The sequence below is a fragment of the Hydra vulgaris genome, chromosome 12 (genome assembly GCF_038396675.1).
Source record: "Hydra vulgaris chromosome 12, alternate assembly HydraT2T_AEP".
NCBI classification, from domain to species: Eukaryota; Metazoa; Cnidaria; class Hydrozoa; order Anthoathecata; family Hydridae; genus Hydra; species Hydra vulgaris.
Genome location: NC_088931.1, coordinates 81,061,867 through 81,080,468, shown reverse-complemented (window position 1 = coordinate 81,080,468; position 18,602 = coordinate 81,061,867). Strand labels below are relative to the sequence as shown.

Here is an 18,602-nt window from a genome sequence, read left to right as displayed (position 1 = left end):
ATTTGAGATTTATAGAGATAGAGAATGGAATCCGAAGTAAGAAAGTGATAAGCTCGATAAAGAGATGCAACCTTAGCAGATGCTAATTTTGCAACTGATTTGATATATGGTTTCCAAGAAAGATTGGAAGTAAGAGTTAATCCTAGAAGATGAAGAGTAGATGAATCATCGAGTACACCACCGTTTATAAATATAATTATTGCGATAATGATTGGCTGAAAAAAATTGAGTTTTATCTGTATTGAAGTTCACCAGCCACTGTGAGCGCCATGCTGTAGCAGAAGTGAGATCCTTTTCAAGCTCAAATGCCCCCTCCAAGCAATCAGAGAGTGTTGGTTTCTTATCACGACAAAAATAAATGGTAGTATCATCAGCAAATAATGCCACCTTAGATGTAAGAATATCTGGAAGATCATTGATGTAAATTAAAAAGAGTATAGGGCCAAGGATAGAACCTGGAGGAACCCCTGAAGTTACAGAATAAGAAGAAGAGTGCTGTCCATCGAGGACAACTTTTATGCTACGATTGGAAAGGAAGGATTCAATAATCTTAAAGATAGTACCAGATACACCATAAGAAGAAAGCTTATGGAGAAGACCAGCATGCCAAACTTTATCAAAAGCTTTTGAAATGTCAAGAGCGGTGGCCTTAACCTCTCCACCTTTATCTAATGCACAATAAAACCTATCAGTTATTACTGTTAGCAAATCAGCTGTAGAACAAGAAGATCGAAATCAATATTGATGGTCAGAAAGTAAGTTATTAGATTCAAGATAAGAAATTAAGTGTTTGTTAATTAAAGATTCAAAAACCTTGCTTATGATAAGAAGAAGACTAATGGGACGATAGTTAGACAAATCAGATCGCTCTCCAGAATTTTTGAAGATATGGATAATGGATGCCGCTTTCCAGCAGGCTGGAAAACAAGACTTATAAGCGCTTGTTAAATAGTTTTGAGAGTATAGATAGCAGCTCCAGAGAACACTTTGGCAAGACTATAACAGGTATGTTGTCCGGGCCACAAGATGTAGAAGAGTTTAAGCAGGAAATCACTTTAGATACAGAGTTGGAGTGATACAAATGTCAAGCAATGGGTTAACCTATTTGACGGCTATATCAGGTAGAATGCAACTAGTGGAATCAAGAGATGATAATGATGAAAAGATTTTAGCAAACAATTCAGATTCAAAAACCTTGCTTATGATAGGAAGAAGACTAATAGGACGGTAGTTAGGCAAATCAGATCGCTCTCCAGAATTTTTTAAGATAGGGATAACAGATTCCGCTTTCCGGCAGGCTGGAAAGCAAGACTCTGATAAGCACTTGTTGAATAGTTTTGAGAGTATAGACAACAGCCATGGAGAACACTACTGCAAGACAATAACAGGTATGTTGTCCGGGCCACAAGCTGTAGAAGAGTAGAGGCAGGAAATCACTTTAGATACAGATGCTGGAGTGATATCAATGTCAAGCAATGGATCAACCTGTTTGTTGGCAATATCAGGTAGAAAGCAACTAGTGGAATCAAGAGATGATATTGATGAAAAGTTTTTAGCAAACATCTCAGCTTTGTCTTTAGGTGAGGTGACAAAGTCTGAACCATACAAGAGAGGTGGAATTATAGATTTGCCCTTATTATTGATATTATTAAAGATTCTCCAGAAGTCACGAGAGCCTAATTTTTGAGATGAGATACGAGATTTCATGACCTGAGAATAGAGGGCCTTGGGGTCAGACAAAACCATTTTACAATGATTTCTAGCAGTAATAAACAGACGTCTGTTTTCTGGAGAATTGTTATGCTGATAAATATGGAAGTAATGTTTTCGATAGGCAATCACAGCAGCACATTGTGAGGAAAACCATGTAGGAGAGTAAGGCTTGGCCTGGAATCGTCAAGAGGGAACAAAAGATTCCATGCCAGCCTGAATCCACGATGTTATGTAAGATGCACATTTGTCGACAGGCAAAGGGTTTCTACCCAAGGGCCATCACGAAGAAAATCAGGGAAAGAATCCCAATCAGCTTTACTGTAGTTGTAAAAGGTTCCATAATAGGGGAATTTAGGTGATGAAGAAGAATGAGATATGAGTTTTAGAGAGATCAAACTGTGATCAGAAGCACCTAAGGGTGAATGTGGAGAAACTGAGCACTGACTAGGATCAGAAACAAGACATAAGTCGAGTAGAGAAGGCAACTGATTCGGGTTGTCAGGAACGCGAGTTGGAAAGTTGACTATTTGAGTTAGGGATTGTGAAAGGCAAAAGTTGTAGGCTTTAAAGCCTGCAGAGTCACTGACACTAGAGCCAACCTATTTAGAATGGTGAACATTAAAGTCACCAACAGCAACTATATTAGCTGATGGATAAAGAGAAATAACATCAAAAAGAGTGCAGTCTTGAGATGAAGGAGAGCAATATAGAACAAATAGAAAGGCAATAGAGTGAAGTGGTGTTAAACCAAAGCACATGAAAGAATAGTCTGTGGATTCAAACCTAGTTTCACGACAAATGGGTGAATTCTTACAAATGTAAATACCCAGGCCAAGCATGTGACTATTGGAATCTTTACGAATTAAAGGAAGATAACCATCAACACTAAGATCGCAAGATGAGACAGCTGAACTCAATTTAGTCTCACAAAGAGCAAGTAGGTCTGGTGAACTTTGCAAGTAATAAGGCTCAACAGAAGAAAAGTTACTTCGAAGACCATGAATATTAGTGAATGATAGGTTTAGAGAACTTGGTGATGATGATGGTTTTTTGTTTTATAGTTTTTAGTACTTTATTCATTTTAAAATTATATTGAAGAACTTGACTCAAAGCATTGATAGTACTCAGAACACTGTTTAATAGCTCAAGCAATTGCCTCATTACTACTAATAAACCCTAAGCTGTAACAAAGGGCTCCAAATGTGGCCTCCGCAATGCACACCAAAAGTACAAACAGGGACACCATTCATGCGCAACATGGCACTGTTAATACTTTGATATTTTTCAGCTGTTGATGGAATCAGCCTCTCTGAAAGCTACCACAGAGTTTGGGAAACCTGACTACCAGCTGGCCTCAGAACCATAAAACTGAGTTTTAGAGCTGTACCCTCGTTAGGAGATAGTAGAATGAGTTGGTCATAAAAGCAGAGATACAAGCAAAACCCATGCATTGAGTCAAGAAGATTCAACATCCTAAACTAGAAACAATATATTAAAGCATTCAACATCCTAATCTGGGAACAATGTATTAAAAATACATTTGCGCCAGCCTAGTAGATGAAGAAGGGGTGCGAAGATGGTCAACAGATAGGATCTGTTTACCCCTTAATAATATATATATAAAGCATAAGATTGAAAAATATGAGAAAGTTAAATCTTTTCAAAAATATTTGAAATAACTGTTTTTTTACAAATTTCTTTAATTTTTATTTGAAGGTAACAAATTAAAGAGTATAAAAATACTTTTAGTTTTAAAATTTTTCTTTATTTCTAAAAACTAATTGTACATTATTAGTGCCCAATAGTTTCTGCACAACTGTCATTGTCATTTTCTTGCTTATAGTTGACCATGCCTTCAGCAATTCTTGTACTGAATTAATAGTCTTGCCTGTTTTATGGAAATATCCTTTATCAATATCACAATAAATTTCGACGGGCCGGAATTGTGGGCAATTTGGTGGATTAATAGTCTCGCCTGTTTTATGCAAATATTCTTTACCAATACCACAATATTTTTCAATGGACAGGAATTGTAGGCAATTTGGTGGATTGAGCTTTTTTTGTACAAAATTAACCTTTCTCAAATTATAGCACTCTAAAGTTTTTTTACCGTAATGGTATGAAGTTAAGTCAGGCCAAAACAAACTAATTTTAGTGTGCAATCAAATGAGTGGCAAAAGTCGCTTTGAAGGCACTCTTGAATATAAATTTCTGATGTCAAAGTCACAAAAGTTCTACTCTTTTTCCACAACTATATAAATTGAATTTCTTTTTTTATGTTTTTTGACAAACTATCATTACTTGATTAAAATATTACACTATTTAACACAATTTTTGTTTGCTAATGTTTAGATTTTCTAGATTTACGATTGTACTATAAATCACTCTCTCGAAGTAGTCGCTTCTTGATGAAAGCACTCATCTTGCTCCTCGGAGTATGTGCCCATGTTTTCCTTTAATTTTTCAAGATGCGAATCAAGGATATGGACTTTCAGAGACATTCTGCATCTCATTTTGGCATAATTCTTTATGAGAGTCTGCACCAACTCCATATAGTTTTCAACTTTGTGATTACCTAGTAAGTCCTGAACAACTGCAACGAAACTGCTCCAAGCCATTCTCTCTCTGTCCTGTTCAACAGCTTTGCAAAATCCTCACATTCTATGATCTTTTTGATCTGTGGTCTGACAAATATATGAGCCCTGACCTTAGACTCAGACAGCTATGGAAAAAGTCCTTAGAGTTATTGAAATGCTGTTGACTCTTCGTCAAGAGCAGTGACAAATTACTTAATGAGGCCTAATTTGATGTGCAGTGGTGGCATAAACTTTTTATGAGGTTCTATCAGCGGCTCCCAATTTAAACTGCTCTTTCTAACAGAAAATTGGTCCGTTGTGGCCAGTCTTTTGTGCGATAATGTGCCTTGATGTCATGGCTGTCTCAAAGACATGGAAACAAGCAAATTTTGTGAAATCTCCTTGAAGACCCACGAGGAATGATATCATTTTGAAGTCACCAATGAACTCCCATCCATAGTTGTTATACTTACACTGATTTAGTTCTCTTGGAGATGCACAGAGTGGGGCATCGGGAGAGACGAGTAGTTATTTCTATTGTTGAGCAACACAACTTTAAGGCTCCGGGATGAACTGTCTATGAATAGACAACATTCAATAGGATTACATGCAATACCTATAGCTTGGAATAGAACAGCAAGATCACTGCAGACGCACAGCTCATAATGTTGACTGAAGAAGTTGGAGAATCTTTGATACTTCTTCCTTTGACTTGTCACTTCCGTGACTTGTACGCCATGATCAACCAAGTGCTACTGAGCCTGGGTATCAGAAGCTCAGCATTCTATTTCAAAAGCCTGAGGTCCCTAATTAATTTGTTCACGTCTTTCTGGTTAGGGAAGTATGGCTTTCTTTCCCCAACTTCATCTGCGGAATCGTAGTCCATATCTCCAGTATCTATCTTGCTATCTTACTTGCTGCTGTCTCTTAAAGATGGCCAATGCCTCCTAGGAGGAGTTGGAACAGGCAGATCGGGCTGTGTGGTACTGGTGTGGTACTGTATGCAGGCGATGGAAGGTGTATGTCCGGATAAATGATCTGAGGGGCATTTTTCCCTGTGCAACTATATTTTTGGTTTACCATGCAGAAGTAGCAGTTGCTGGAGTATTCTGTTGGCTCTTGTCAAAACTTGCAGCATAGCAAACTTGATCGCTCGCTTCTCTCCTCTGTACCAACCTGTAACACAGCACATAATAATTATAATAATTTACAGGACAGAAAATTTCAAAATATGGAACGATTTCAAGATTGAATCTATTATTATTATTGTATTTGCCTACAGTGCATGACTTATGACAAAACTTTGTAAATTACAACTCCTTGAATTCAACTAGATCTAAAGCAAGAAATTTTATGAAAATAAATTAAAAACATCTAAGCAAGAAGCAACTGTTCAGTTTACCTTTCTTTTACCTTCGGTTTGTGTCTGTGTGTGTCTGAATGTACATATGTAGACCTTGTGATGAATAAAATATTATGTAATAATGTAATCAAGTTTATTTGCTTCGGTTTTTTGAAATATAAAATAATTTGTTTATTTTTCTCAACATTTGACACAATCATGTTATGACTATAAATGAATGAATAAAATATGCTAATATTTGATTTTGTTTTTTAAATATTAATTTACAGTTTTAAAAGTAACGGTTATTTTAAATTTTTAAAAAGTCAACAGGTGATAAACTTAAAACTTTAAATGGTAAAAGAATAAAAAAGTGTGCAATTTTTTTTATCAGCAATTTTATGTTAAAATTTTTTATAAAAGTGTTCTGAATAAATAAATGTAAACTCAAGCTAAAATTAAAAATGAACTGAAACCATCAACTGAAGCAAGAAATAAAAACTAAACTAAAAAAATAAAAAACTTAAATAAATGATAAAATAAATTTATAGAAATAAAAAAAAAAAAAAGAAGCGTATAATTAATGTCTTTATTTTAATTTGAAATTGTTTCACTTCATAGAAAAGAAGTTTCAAAGTTATTTAAAGCTTGAAAATTTGATATTTTCTGATGTCTACTAAGGAAATAAAACAAAACAATAATTATCTATTATAAAAATTTGGACCCTCATCCAATGCCGAACTAACAGTCGTGCTTTTTAAATATAACAATAAATCAACCTAATCGTTCCACTATCATAATGATATAAGAAAAATTATTAACTTTAAAGTATTAATTGAAACGCTTTTAAATTAAATTAATTAGGTTTGAATTATTGAGATGCTTTTAAATTAAAAATATATATTTTTATTTTTTATTTTTTGGTTCATCCTTTATTTATTTTATCATTCATTAAGTTTGAGACTAACTGTCAAATGATAAAATCAATCATTATATTGAAACAAAACAACATTTAAATTAAGTGAAGCTAAGTTAGATAAAAAAGTTTTTTAAAGTATTTTTTTAATTGCCAGTTGTTGCTATATTTTCAATACCTGAACAAATATAATTTATAAAATTAGCATAGTCTAACTAAATATTCACATGATTGCTTTTGCTATTTTTGCTAGATTATTTTGCTTAAATTTTTTATATATTTTTTTAAATATCGTTCATTTACGTCGTTTTAAAGCAATTAACAAATTTTTATTCTGTTGATGAATATTTCAAATAAAAAAGTAGCTTTAATAAAAATTTATACTTTATTTTTTTATTTCATCTGAGTTTATTATTTGAAAGTAATGAGAATTGTTTATATATTTTTTTATTCAAACTTTTGTAACAATAGTGTGCAGTTTTTAAAACTGTAATTACTTCATTAAAATATCTATTAAGTTATTTAAATATTACCAAACAAAAAGGTTTTTAGCTCAACGTAAGCAACTAAACCTTATGCAAAGTTGCTTTTTCATGTATATATAAGTGCGTTTTATGTAGGCACATGAAATGCACTTATATATAAAATATTTCTTATTTAATAAAAATTAATAATATTTAATTAGTTTTAATGAAATATATTTAACTGTTTTAATATACAAAATTATTTTAGCATGTGTTGGGCGACTATGCAACTTTTATGAATTTAATTGAAGCAAAGGAAACTGCTCAGTACTATGGACTTGATAACACTGTGCCAGGAACTCCTGAAGTAAAGGATATTGACTTTGATAACACAAACAATGGGTATACAAATTTAATGATAAAAGGAAAAAATGGAATTTCTTCCCATTCATCAGTTCCATTAAAAAAAACTCTAGAAAATATCAAAATTGATAAAAATGATCACACTTTTTTGGAACCTACAAAAACGAGTAATGGGCCTGAAAATGATCAATCTTTAAAGTTAAAGATCCCAAATAGTAACTCAACAAGTAACCATTTAACAAATAATAAACACTCACAGGTGTGAAAGTTATAAATTTTTTAGCTAAAATATTTAAATGAGAATTTTTTATTTTAGACATGGATTTAGTAAAGTTTATTTTTAATTTATTTTAGGGTAAAACACCAAATGAAATAGAAAGTATTTTGAAGGTAATCACTTTTTTGTTTTTTTTTCATTTTATTTCTTTATTTTTATATTCATCAAAACATCATTGGCTAACTCTTATTTAGTGTCATTTAAACAAGAAAACGGCATTATCAGAACTCATTTAAATCACGCAAGTGTGTTATTAGTAGAGAATATAATCTAAAGAATTTTTATAATGATACAAACATGAGATTTGTTGGGTTTTTGAGCTTCAGATAATATTATCTAAAAAAAAATCAAGCAAAAAAATTCAATGCTATATCTCTAATCCAAGATGGTAGTTATAAAATATTGAAATGAGATTGTAGTTATAAAATGAGATGTAGTTATAAAATGAGAAATGAGATGGTAGTTATAAAATATTGAAATGAGCTTAAGAAATGAAATTAGAAAAATAAACATGCAACTGTATTTTTAACATATTGCTATAAATCTTAAATAATTACAACAAATTGTATGACTTTTTTCACTTTTTCTAAAAAAATGCATTATTGCAAATCAAAATAAATAGTTCATTTCGATATCATTGAATATTGATTATTTAATAGTTTAGCAAGGCCTACAACAACACTAATTCATTGCACCAATTCAAGGTTTGCAGGGAATGTGCATAATAATGTACTTGGGAGGCTGGAAACCATGCTCGAACCATGTTTGAATAATGTATGATATGATCTAGTTTATTTCTTTTAGCAAAGTATTGAGAAAAGTTAAAAAATAAATAAAAGATTCTTACATGACTTTGATATATTGCATTAGGACTGAATTTGGAATACTGTTTGAACTGTAAAAGTTGAGTTAAAAATATTTTGCACTTGAATATAACAAAGTTCATATGTAACAGAATGCCAATACCATGTAAAATTCTGGAAATTGAATTAAGAAGCTGCATCACAGTTGACATGTTCATGCATATTTTATCAAAATATTCTAGTAAAACTGCTAGCAATTATCTTTTTTCTTTGTATATGTGCTACTTTTAAAGCTGTGATGGGATTGTTGAAATAATTCACTTTTGATAAAATACAAACTTCTTTATTGAAAACTTTCTTTTATATGTCTCAATCTTAAGGTTTTGTTACAATAAAAGTTAGTCTGGCTAAACTCATAATAGCTAAACCAAAATTGGTAAAATCTGGCTGAGTTCATTTTCACATCTTTAAGACAAAATATTTATTGGGTTTTTAAGATGCAGCTTTACTTGTCAAATTACACAACCAATTGTGAGAGTGCAATTGAGTTTTTTTAAATGCAACTGTGCAAATTTATCTTTTACTTTTTTTATATTTATCAATGACTTTGTCTTATAGTGTTGTGTAACAAACAGTTGATTTATTTTTATTATTTATGTATTCCACTATCTTCTGGGAGATAACTGTTTTCTGGGTTTAAATATAAAATGTTTCAGTTTAGGTAATCAATTTTTATATATGTGCTTCAGCATACATAAAAAGTAGATTTTTATATATGCTGAAGCGCACAAACTTTTTTTGAGTGTTTTTTTTTTTTTTACATCTTCATATCTTTATTTAAAGATAAAGTTTTCTTATCTTTTCTTTTTTTAACTATTTGTGCGTTGTTAAATAACAAATAATAACTGACATGGTGCATAGCATTATGTAGCTGTCTGTGTTGAAATGTTTTCAATTTTGATTTCGCTATCAAATATATACATGTTTATATGAATTAGCAAGGTCAATAAAACCTAAGAAATGTTGTTTTATTTCAAGTGATTTTTTTTTTTTTTAGTTCTTTAGAAGTTTTAACAACTTCACAATAGTTACAAGAATATAATAAGAATATACATAAAAAAATGTATTTATAAAATTTATATTCTTGTGAAATGGTATAATCATTTATAACTAAATGGTTATTTACAAAATCTAGGTTACAAAAATGTTACAAAAGCCAAATATTTTTAGTGACTTTTAAGGTTTTAATTAACATGTATAAATTTCACTGCCTTCTGTATTGCCAAGGTTATATGAATCAGTGAATGTTAAAAGGGCAGAAGTTCAACAATGTAAACTTTGAGAAATTAAAGAAAAACTGCATTTTCCCCCATAGCAAATTTTTGTTAATGGTTTAATAGTTTTTATTCTGAAGAGGATAATGTTTTTCACCTTCAAAAAAAAAATTATTAAACCATTAACAAAAATTTATTATGGGAGAAAATACAGTTTTTTAGTTTCCCAAAAGTTTACATTGTTGGACTTCCTCCATTTTAACATTCACCGATTCATATGTTGTGTTGATATATAATATCTCACTAAACAATTGAAATGGTACTTAGGTATAAGTGCTGAAATTAATTTTTTTAACAATTTATAATATTTATTACCATTATCTTAGTTTTAGTTTTAAATTTTGAATATTTATAAAAAAAAAGTTTTATAAAAAATATAAGTTTTTTTTATTATTAAGATAATAAGTTTGCAATTAAAAATTCTGCGAAATATTTTTTTATTTTATTTTAAAGACTTTATTTACAGGAGATGACACAGGGTTTGCCGCCTTTACTTACAGAGATTCAAACACCTCGCTCTGAAAATGATTTTTTTTCTTTTCCATCTAAGGTATGAAATTTTTTAATGTACAGGGCTCAATTTAAAGGTTGGACATCCCACCCCCGGACTGTTTTTAAGATCTGATTTATGGGGGCAACCAACTCTTGTTCATTTTTAATGAAAAAGTTAAAAATGGTTTGTTGCCCTCCTCTAACAGGTCTAAAATTGGTCCCAGGGACAGCGATGTCTGACCGTTAAATTGAGCCATATATATATATAGTGTATATTATAACTATGTAGGGGAAGGTAGAGTACAATGGAGTTTAGAGTCACAGTGGTTTAAAGTTTAAGTATCATATATCCCAATAGTTTTTTTTTCTTCATACTACGATCATGATGTGTTTTAGCAAACTAATGTATACATTTGAAATATTATATAGTTTGGGAAAAGCACAGAAATAAATTAAAAAACAACATTAAAGATGTAGTAAAATTTGAGCTCAAAAAACAGGAAGTTTAATAAAATTAACAAAAAATTATGGGGTTTATATGATTTATATCTATTGATTAGGATTGTTTATTAAATGTCAGATTATTTTTATTTTTAATATCAATTAGGTGAATGTGGCGTCCAATTGTCTTGCTACAGTTGATCTAAGGTAAACAAGAAAACAAAATAACTTTGTGTTATACATTATGGTGCATCCAATTAATTATGGTAAAATAATTTTTGTACTTTGAGATTGATTGGTTTCATTATTTTCTTGGTCTCGATATTTTCTAAATCTTGCTAATTTTTTGGTGGCATTGCTGTCTTGGTTTCACGGTTTTTTGAGTTTCACTAATTTCAATTTTTTTCCTGATTTTCATTATTTTTTGGTTTTCACTATTTTATGAGTAAAAGTACATACATAGACTATCTTATAGCCTGCTACCACAAGAGAGTGCCACTACATTGATTGAGGGTTTGGCATGAGGCAGCAATCTTTTCTTTCATTCTTTGTTTTTTTCTTCTTTTTTCTGAAAATGTCGTATAAATTAATAAAAAAAAAAAAGAGTAACAATATATATTGTGTATATATATATATATATATATACAACCCTCGGAATTAGGAAAAATGAGGATATAAGAAACAATCTTTTAGAGGTTGGCATCAGATTGGTAAAAAAATTTGATACTAAGGTCTTACCAGAAAACGTAGAAACGAGGTCGGTAATTTTTTGATCTTAAACACTTTTAGGATGGCAGTTATGTCAGCATTGCCATGCCGACCCTAATTCCTAAGGCTGTCTATATATATGTATATATATATATATATGAATGATAAAAAAGCACTAGTGCTTTTTTATCATTTATATATTTATTTAAAAGAAATAAATCTTTTTTCAAATTTCAAAAATTCAATTATTGTTTTTTTTGCTTGGCATACCTTTTTCCATTATATTGTTTATTATCAATTTTGTAGTTATATATATATATATATATAAATATTTATATATATATATATATATATATATATATATATATATATATATATATATATATATATATATGTATATATCAACTAACTAAAAATGGTTAGTTGATATATACATATATGTATATATATATGTATAAAATCAACTAACCAAAAATGGTTAGTGACAGCAAATCAATGCAAAAAATAAAATGTATTTTAAAAGTTTTTATTTACAAAACTGTGTTGAGATTCAACCTTTTAAAATGGGTAAAAGAAACTGTCTATTGGCATTTCAAATATTGTTATAAAAAACAAATTTTTCTATGACAAATCTGATTGAGAAATTACCACACAAAAAAAAGAAACTTAATTTACTTGCAATTTACCATTTATATTTTTTGCTGGCATTTTATGTTTACCTTTCAATAATTTTATTGTTAGTTATTCCATTTTTAAAGAAATGCGACATTTTTTTTTATCTTCATTTCCTTATATCTTTTTCAAATGCAATAAAAGTTTTTTATAAAATTTATTTTGTTTTAGTGTAAGTTCTTCTGCAAACGACTTATCAAAAGATGTTTCCAATGAATATGTACAGTATGATGGATTAAATGACTCAAACAACATGACATCTGAATTAAAAGAATTCAAATCTTGTGATGAAATCAAAAATAAGGTATGTTATTTTTGCTGTTGCATATAAACTACATTTTCAAATATAACTAAAATTGTTACAATTAGTTTATTACAGTTTTGAAGTAACTGAAAAACAGCAAACAATTAATGATTTAAGGAATGTCAGTTAAATATCCTTCAAATGGTGTTTGAGATCAAAATAACTATAATAACACTAATAAATTATTTTTATCATTGCAAATATACAGTAATAATTGTTCTTAATTATTTTGATTATTTCCAAGATTTTTTTATTTTATTTCCAAACTTAATCTTTTGATTTTTTGAACTTTTTGATTTAAAACATCTAATATTTCATTAGATGTGTTAAATCAGTGTTCTTCTTTCAATGATTCTTTTTTCAAATTGCTGTTTTATAAACTGACTAACTGGTATTTTTATTTTATCCAACTTTTTATCTGGGCAATTAAGTTACAATTTATAAAAGAATGAATCAGCCTTTTATTTAGAAAGTGCTTCAATTGCAAGTTTGAGTGATTTTATGGCAACACAAATGTTAGTAACTTAATCAAGTTCATCTTTGGAAAGAAGAAAATCTTATTTTCAAAGATGAAAATAAATGGAAAATGCTGATCAAAACTATTTTTTTATTTCTTTTTCAAGTTTCAAAAAGTACAAGATAACACTTTGACCTTGAGTTACCTAGACTTTTTTTTTCAAATCTTATAATTTTAACGTTTGGTTGAAGATCATCATTATCACTTACAAGTGTTCTATGAGACATTTAATTTGGGCCACAGGTTCTTAAAATTTAGCTGTCATTGGTCAAACCTTAGTTAGAGGTTTGAATACTTTGAATATATTTGATGTCATTTTAATCTCTTTTTTTTTGCTGTCCTCACCATGATGAGGATGATTAACAGCGGTAACAATAGTTTTAGTGTTCAGGTTTACTTTCGTAGTCAATTTTTTTCATCAAACTGGTCAAAAAAGTAATTAGTTCAATGACTTAAGAATGTCAAAAGTGCTGGCATTTTGCCATGCATTTTTGACATTCAAAAAGATTAAAATCCTTAACTATAATAAATATATTTATTATTATAAACTTGAATATTTATTCAAGTTTATGTATCTTCTGTTGTTGACTAATAAGTACTTACCAAATGTAAAGCTAACTTTGTGATCTGTTAAAACTTACCAAATGTAAGGCTAACTTTGTGATCTATTAAATGTAAGGCTAATTTTGTGATCTGTTAAAACTTACCAAATGTAAGGCTAACTTTGTGATCTGTTAAAACTTACCAAATGTAAGGCTAACTTTGTGATCTGTTAAAAGTAAAAAGCATCCTCCATTGTAGAAGTCACTGCAGTATTGACAGCGATAATGTTTAATTTTCGTATAAGGTTTTCTTAATGCAGAGTTATAACAATATAAAATTCCGTTTTTTTTTTTAAATTATTAACAAAACAGGGTGAGGTTTAATATTTATTGGTGTCTCAATCATTAAAAAACAATATCAAAGTAAAAAGTTTTTAACATATATAAAAAGATGAACAATTTTAAAAAAGATTTTGAACATTAAACAGAAATTTTATAAATTTTTGATGCTTTTTTTTAGAAACTGCAAGATAAAACAAAGTAAGTGAATATTTTTTGATTAGTAAATTTTAATTTAACTTTATTATTTATTAAAATTTTTTTTTGGTGTCTATGAAATTATATTAATTACATTTATTCCAAAAAAAATAATAGTTACATTTAATACAAAAAAACTAAATTTAAAGTATTAAGGATTAGGAAACCTTTTAGAAGAGTTTATTGGCTTTTTGAGTACAAAGTTTCTACAAAAAAAGTTCAATGCCAACAGTGCAACTTGTTGAATAATTTTATTATTAGGAAATATCATATTTTAATGGATGTATTTTTATTCTCCCAATTAAAATAAAATGTTTTTACAATTAAATAAAGAGAATGTAACAGAATATAAAGAATAATGCTAATAATAGTATTATTTCCTATATTGATAAAATAAATAAATGTGTAAATAAAAAAAAAGAATCTAAAAAAAAGAACAAAGCTATAGTTATAAGTAAAGTTTTTATATAACACTTATAAATATTTATAAATATAAGTATATCAACACTTATAAATATAATTTATAAATACTTATAAATATAAGTACATTAACACTTATAAATATAACTTTTATATATATATATGTATATATATATATATATATATATATATATATATATATATATATATATATATATATATATATATATATATATATATATATGTATATATATATATATATATATATATATATATATATATATATATATATATATATATATATATATATATATATAAACAAACATTTATAAATATTAGTATACTAACACTTATACTGCTGCGCTAAGCAAAAGTGCAGTATCTCCAATTTTGGTCAAAATTGAGGTATCGGTACCTGGGGGTTAACAATGTGGTTTTGTACCACTCGGTGTAGTTAAGGCAATTAATTATAGTGTCTGCATAATATTTTATTGACTATGAGATATTTCCATTAAATTATCTGGTCTGTGAATTATGAAAAAATGAAAAAAATTAAAATGATAAACTTTACAATATCATAAAGTATAAATGTTTGCAGTGAAAAAACCCAGACAAAAGATTCTTTTTAAAAAAAAATCATGATTGTTTGTTCAAATTTGAAAATGATTTTAACTAAATACGCTTTTTAGGTGAAATGGACATCATAGTTTAATAATATGGCAATTTTTTATAATTATAAGCTCTTTCTTGGTCGGAATACTAGTAATTTTTGTAAAAAATTATAGAAATATTGTATTTTGACAACTATATATAGTTAATATGTCAAAACCAATTAGAACTAGGACCTATAATGGGTTAAGGCACTTTTAAAGTATTTAACGAAATTAATGTTAACGTCGATGAGCAAAAGTGATCTAATGACTCCAAAATGGTGTTCTTTAGATTCACTATTAGGGATAGTAAAAAGGTTTTAAAAATTATATAAAAAAAGAAAAATTTAAATATTAAAAAAACCTGAAGCAAAAAAAAATTACAACATCTTAAGCTCTTGTTTGGACATGATACGCTGATAAAATCATGCTAATTCCAAATAAGAGAATTTGAATAATTTGTAAATCACCTTAACTACACCAAGCATTTTTCACAGTAAAAAAACAAAACAGTAAAAGTTTATCCAATATTTAACATTAAAAATGAGCATTTGAAATTAAGAAAATAAACATAATTTTTGTGAAACTAGGAGCAAAAATACAGTGACTCCCAATAAGTAGCTAATAAGCAGTAAGCAACGTGAAGTTACTGTTATTTTGTTTATTTTCAAAACATTTTATTGCTTATTTTCAAAACAGATCAGTAAAAGAGTCTAAACCTATTTTGGCACCTGTTTAGTCGATTTTGCAACATTTTGCTGTTTTTTGCTTAGCACAGCAGTATAAATATAGGAAAAGTTTTATTTTTCTATTTTTAACTTTAAGGTCATCTTTACGGAAAGTCTCGGTGTCATCAAGTTCTTCCAGCAATTCAGAAAGTTCTAGCACATCAGAATCTGAGAGTGATCTAGAAGAGCAAGCTACTCAAGTAATTCTATTTTAGTGGTTTAACACTTTCTTTTTCTTTTCTTTTTTTGTAGATATTGCTTATACTTTATTATGATTATTCAATTATAAGTTCTTTCTTTAGTGCTATATTTCATCAGATAATTTTCAAGGAAATTCTACTAATAATAATTACTTACTTGAAAAAGATAATGCATCAGTCCCAGAATCCAGTTCAACTTTGAATAGCTATCAGAATTTAAATGGTATTAATGAAGATTTTGGTATGATTGATAATGACGATAAAATAAATTCACTAAATAAAAGATCGATATCAATTCTAGATGATGCAGCTTTAAAAAATATTGAAGATTCATTTCACATTGGAATAGAAAAGACTGTAAGTCCAATTAGTGAAATTTCTTTTGATGATTTAGACTTAATAAACAGCTTGCCCTATGATCAAAACCATGACGAATCAGATATCAAAAGTGATAATCTTAATCCAAACGTCCTTTCATTTTTAAAAACTAACAACAAAAACTATAATCAAGATTGCATGCAATCTATTTCTAATGACTCAATTTATACAACTAAAAATAATGATGTAAGGAATGCTGCAAGTAATAAAATCAATGAAACTAAAGATAAAAGTAAAACAAAATCTACAAGGACTCCTGAATATAATACAAGGACTCCTCCTGAATATAATACTGATATTCAACAAACTTTACCTATTCCACTCTTTAAACAAAACACTTCATTAGAATCAACACTTTATATTGTTGATCAATATACCGAAAGTTCTATGTGGGTTCCACATGTAACTCCTTTACCTAACTCTCCAGTTTTGTCTCAATTACCTGACAATATAATAAAAACAGATTGTACTTTTAATACTAATAGTGAAATATATGCTAGTGCTAGTCCTCATATTGATAATATGTATGTTGTTACAGAAAATAGTATAACAAATATTGATACAAATATAAATGTTATTAAACACGATGAACATAATGAATATGAAAAAATTAGTTGTCTTGACAAAAATATTAAAGTCGAAAATCTTCAAACATCTTGTATAACACCCTTTAAAATAATAAATGATTCTCAAAATGTAACACAGGAGTTAACCTGTAAACCAATAAACGATTCTCAAAATGTAACACAGGAATTAACCTGTAAACCAATAAACAATTCTCAAAATGTAACACAGGAGTTAACCTGTAAACCAATAAATGATTCTCAAAATGTAACTCAAGAGTTAACCTTTAAACCAATAAACGATTTTCAAAAAACACAGGAGTTAACTACAGAAGTAAAAATGGAAGTTAAGGAGTTAGACATTAGTACAAACCTGCTAAAATTACATAATAACTTAGCTGACATATCTTTTTCTAAAATGGAAGAACAAAATAATTTTTATAATGACTTAGATGTATCTAATGAAAAGCCTGAATTAAAATTAAGCAATGATAGAAATATGAACAGCTCATTGGTTGTCAAAATACCTCTAAAAAAAATCAAGTTAAAAGCTAAATGTTTTCAAGACAATCAAAAGGAAAGTGTTGAAGGAGATGAATTAATTAGAGTAGATAATCCAGTTTGTATTAAAAAGCTTCAATCTTATAAACGAAAATTAATAGATGATGACAGCGATAGTTGCAGTGAGAGTGCTTTCAAGCTACCTCATAGTTCGAAATTTGATGATCTTTTAGTAAAAATTAATTTATCAAGATTAAAGCGAAATCCAATTGCAAAGGTTGAAGTTTCTAACCGTTCATTGCTTTTTGAAATAATTTAGTGTTTTATATCTTGTATTTTATATCAGTTTAATATCTTTTTTAGACCATCCAATCAGAAGTACAAAGGTAACCATGGTTATCAATAATTTATTACAAAACTTATCTAAAATTTTTGTCATAAGTTTAGAATTTCTGATATTTTAATGGTTGTTTGTAAATTTTTTTATTTTTGTACATTTGCTTTATATTAAAGTGATTTAAATATTACTCCAATCAAAAATGAAATTTCTTTGGATATTGATGAAGAGGCGTCATCCGACTGTTCATCTAACAGCATCAATATTGGTATTTTAATACTATTGTTATAATGGTTATCATTATATATTTTTTCATATGTTTATTCAGGTCAAATTATATTGAGATTTTTAATTATTTGTGTTTTATTAAAACATATACTTTGATTACAAAGGTTTAAAGAAAAAGAATGGTTGTCCTCTTATAGATAGTAAAATGGAGTTAGGATTTAAAAACACCAATAATAAAGTTGATGTAAAGAGATGTAGTGAATGTGGAATATTAAATGCTGATTCAGGAAAAGATCCTATAAAACTCTCTGGGTAATTTTTTTTTTAGTTTAAACAAATTATTAAATTTTGTAAAGACTTTTTGAAAGACCAAAAATTTCTTCTAGTCTATATTCAGATTTCAGTTCAAAGAAATTTGAAAAAATGGAATCATTATCAATTCATAAAACAAGATTTTTAGATAGTTCTACAAATTTCCATATCAATGTCTTATCAATTTTTTATTGGTTTTAGTGATACTTTTTGATTTTTGTATTTTTTTATAAAGTTTGAAAGGCTCATGTACCCTTTAATGAAAATGTACCCTTGATGTACTC

The 18,602-nt window shown here is 28.3% G+C and overlaps 1 protein-coding gene across 2 annotated transcripts in view; it reads left to right on the top strand.

The window, feature by feature from the left end:
* Nucleotides 1–18,602, top strand: part of LOC100210786 (putative uncharacterized protein DDB_G0282133) — a 58,977-nt gene that overhangs the window by 24,715 nt on the left and 15,660 nt on the right. For both annotated transcript variants that reach the window (XM_065814631.1, XM_065814632.1), the window contains exons 5-15: nucleotides 7,280–7,633; nucleotides 7,729–7,764; nucleotides 10,255–10,338; nucleotides 10,888–10,928; nucleotides 12,273–12,405; nucleotides 13,985–14,004; nucleotides 15,897–15,999; nucleotides 16,102–17,718; nucleotides 17,805–17,827; nucleotides 17,955–18,046; nucleotides 18,171–18,318. In XM_065814631.1, the coding sequence (XP_065670703.1) occupies nucleotides 7,280–7,633; nucleotides 7,729–7,764; nucleotides 10,255–10,338; nucleotides 10,888–10,928; nucleotides 12,273–12,405; nucleotides 13,985–14,004; nucleotides 15,897–15,999; nucleotides 16,102–17,718; nucleotides 17,805–17,827; nucleotides 17,955–18,046; nucleotides 18,171–18,318 (2,651 nt within the window). The remainder of the gene's footprint in view (nucleotides 1–7,279; nucleotides 7,634–7,728; nucleotides 7,765–10,254; nucleotides 10,339–10,887; nucleotides 10,929–12,272; nucleotides 12,406–13,984; nucleotides 14,005–15,896; nucleotides 16,000–16,101; nucleotides 17,719–17,804; nucleotides 17,828–17,954; nucleotides 18,047–18,170; nucleotides 18,319–18,602) is intronic.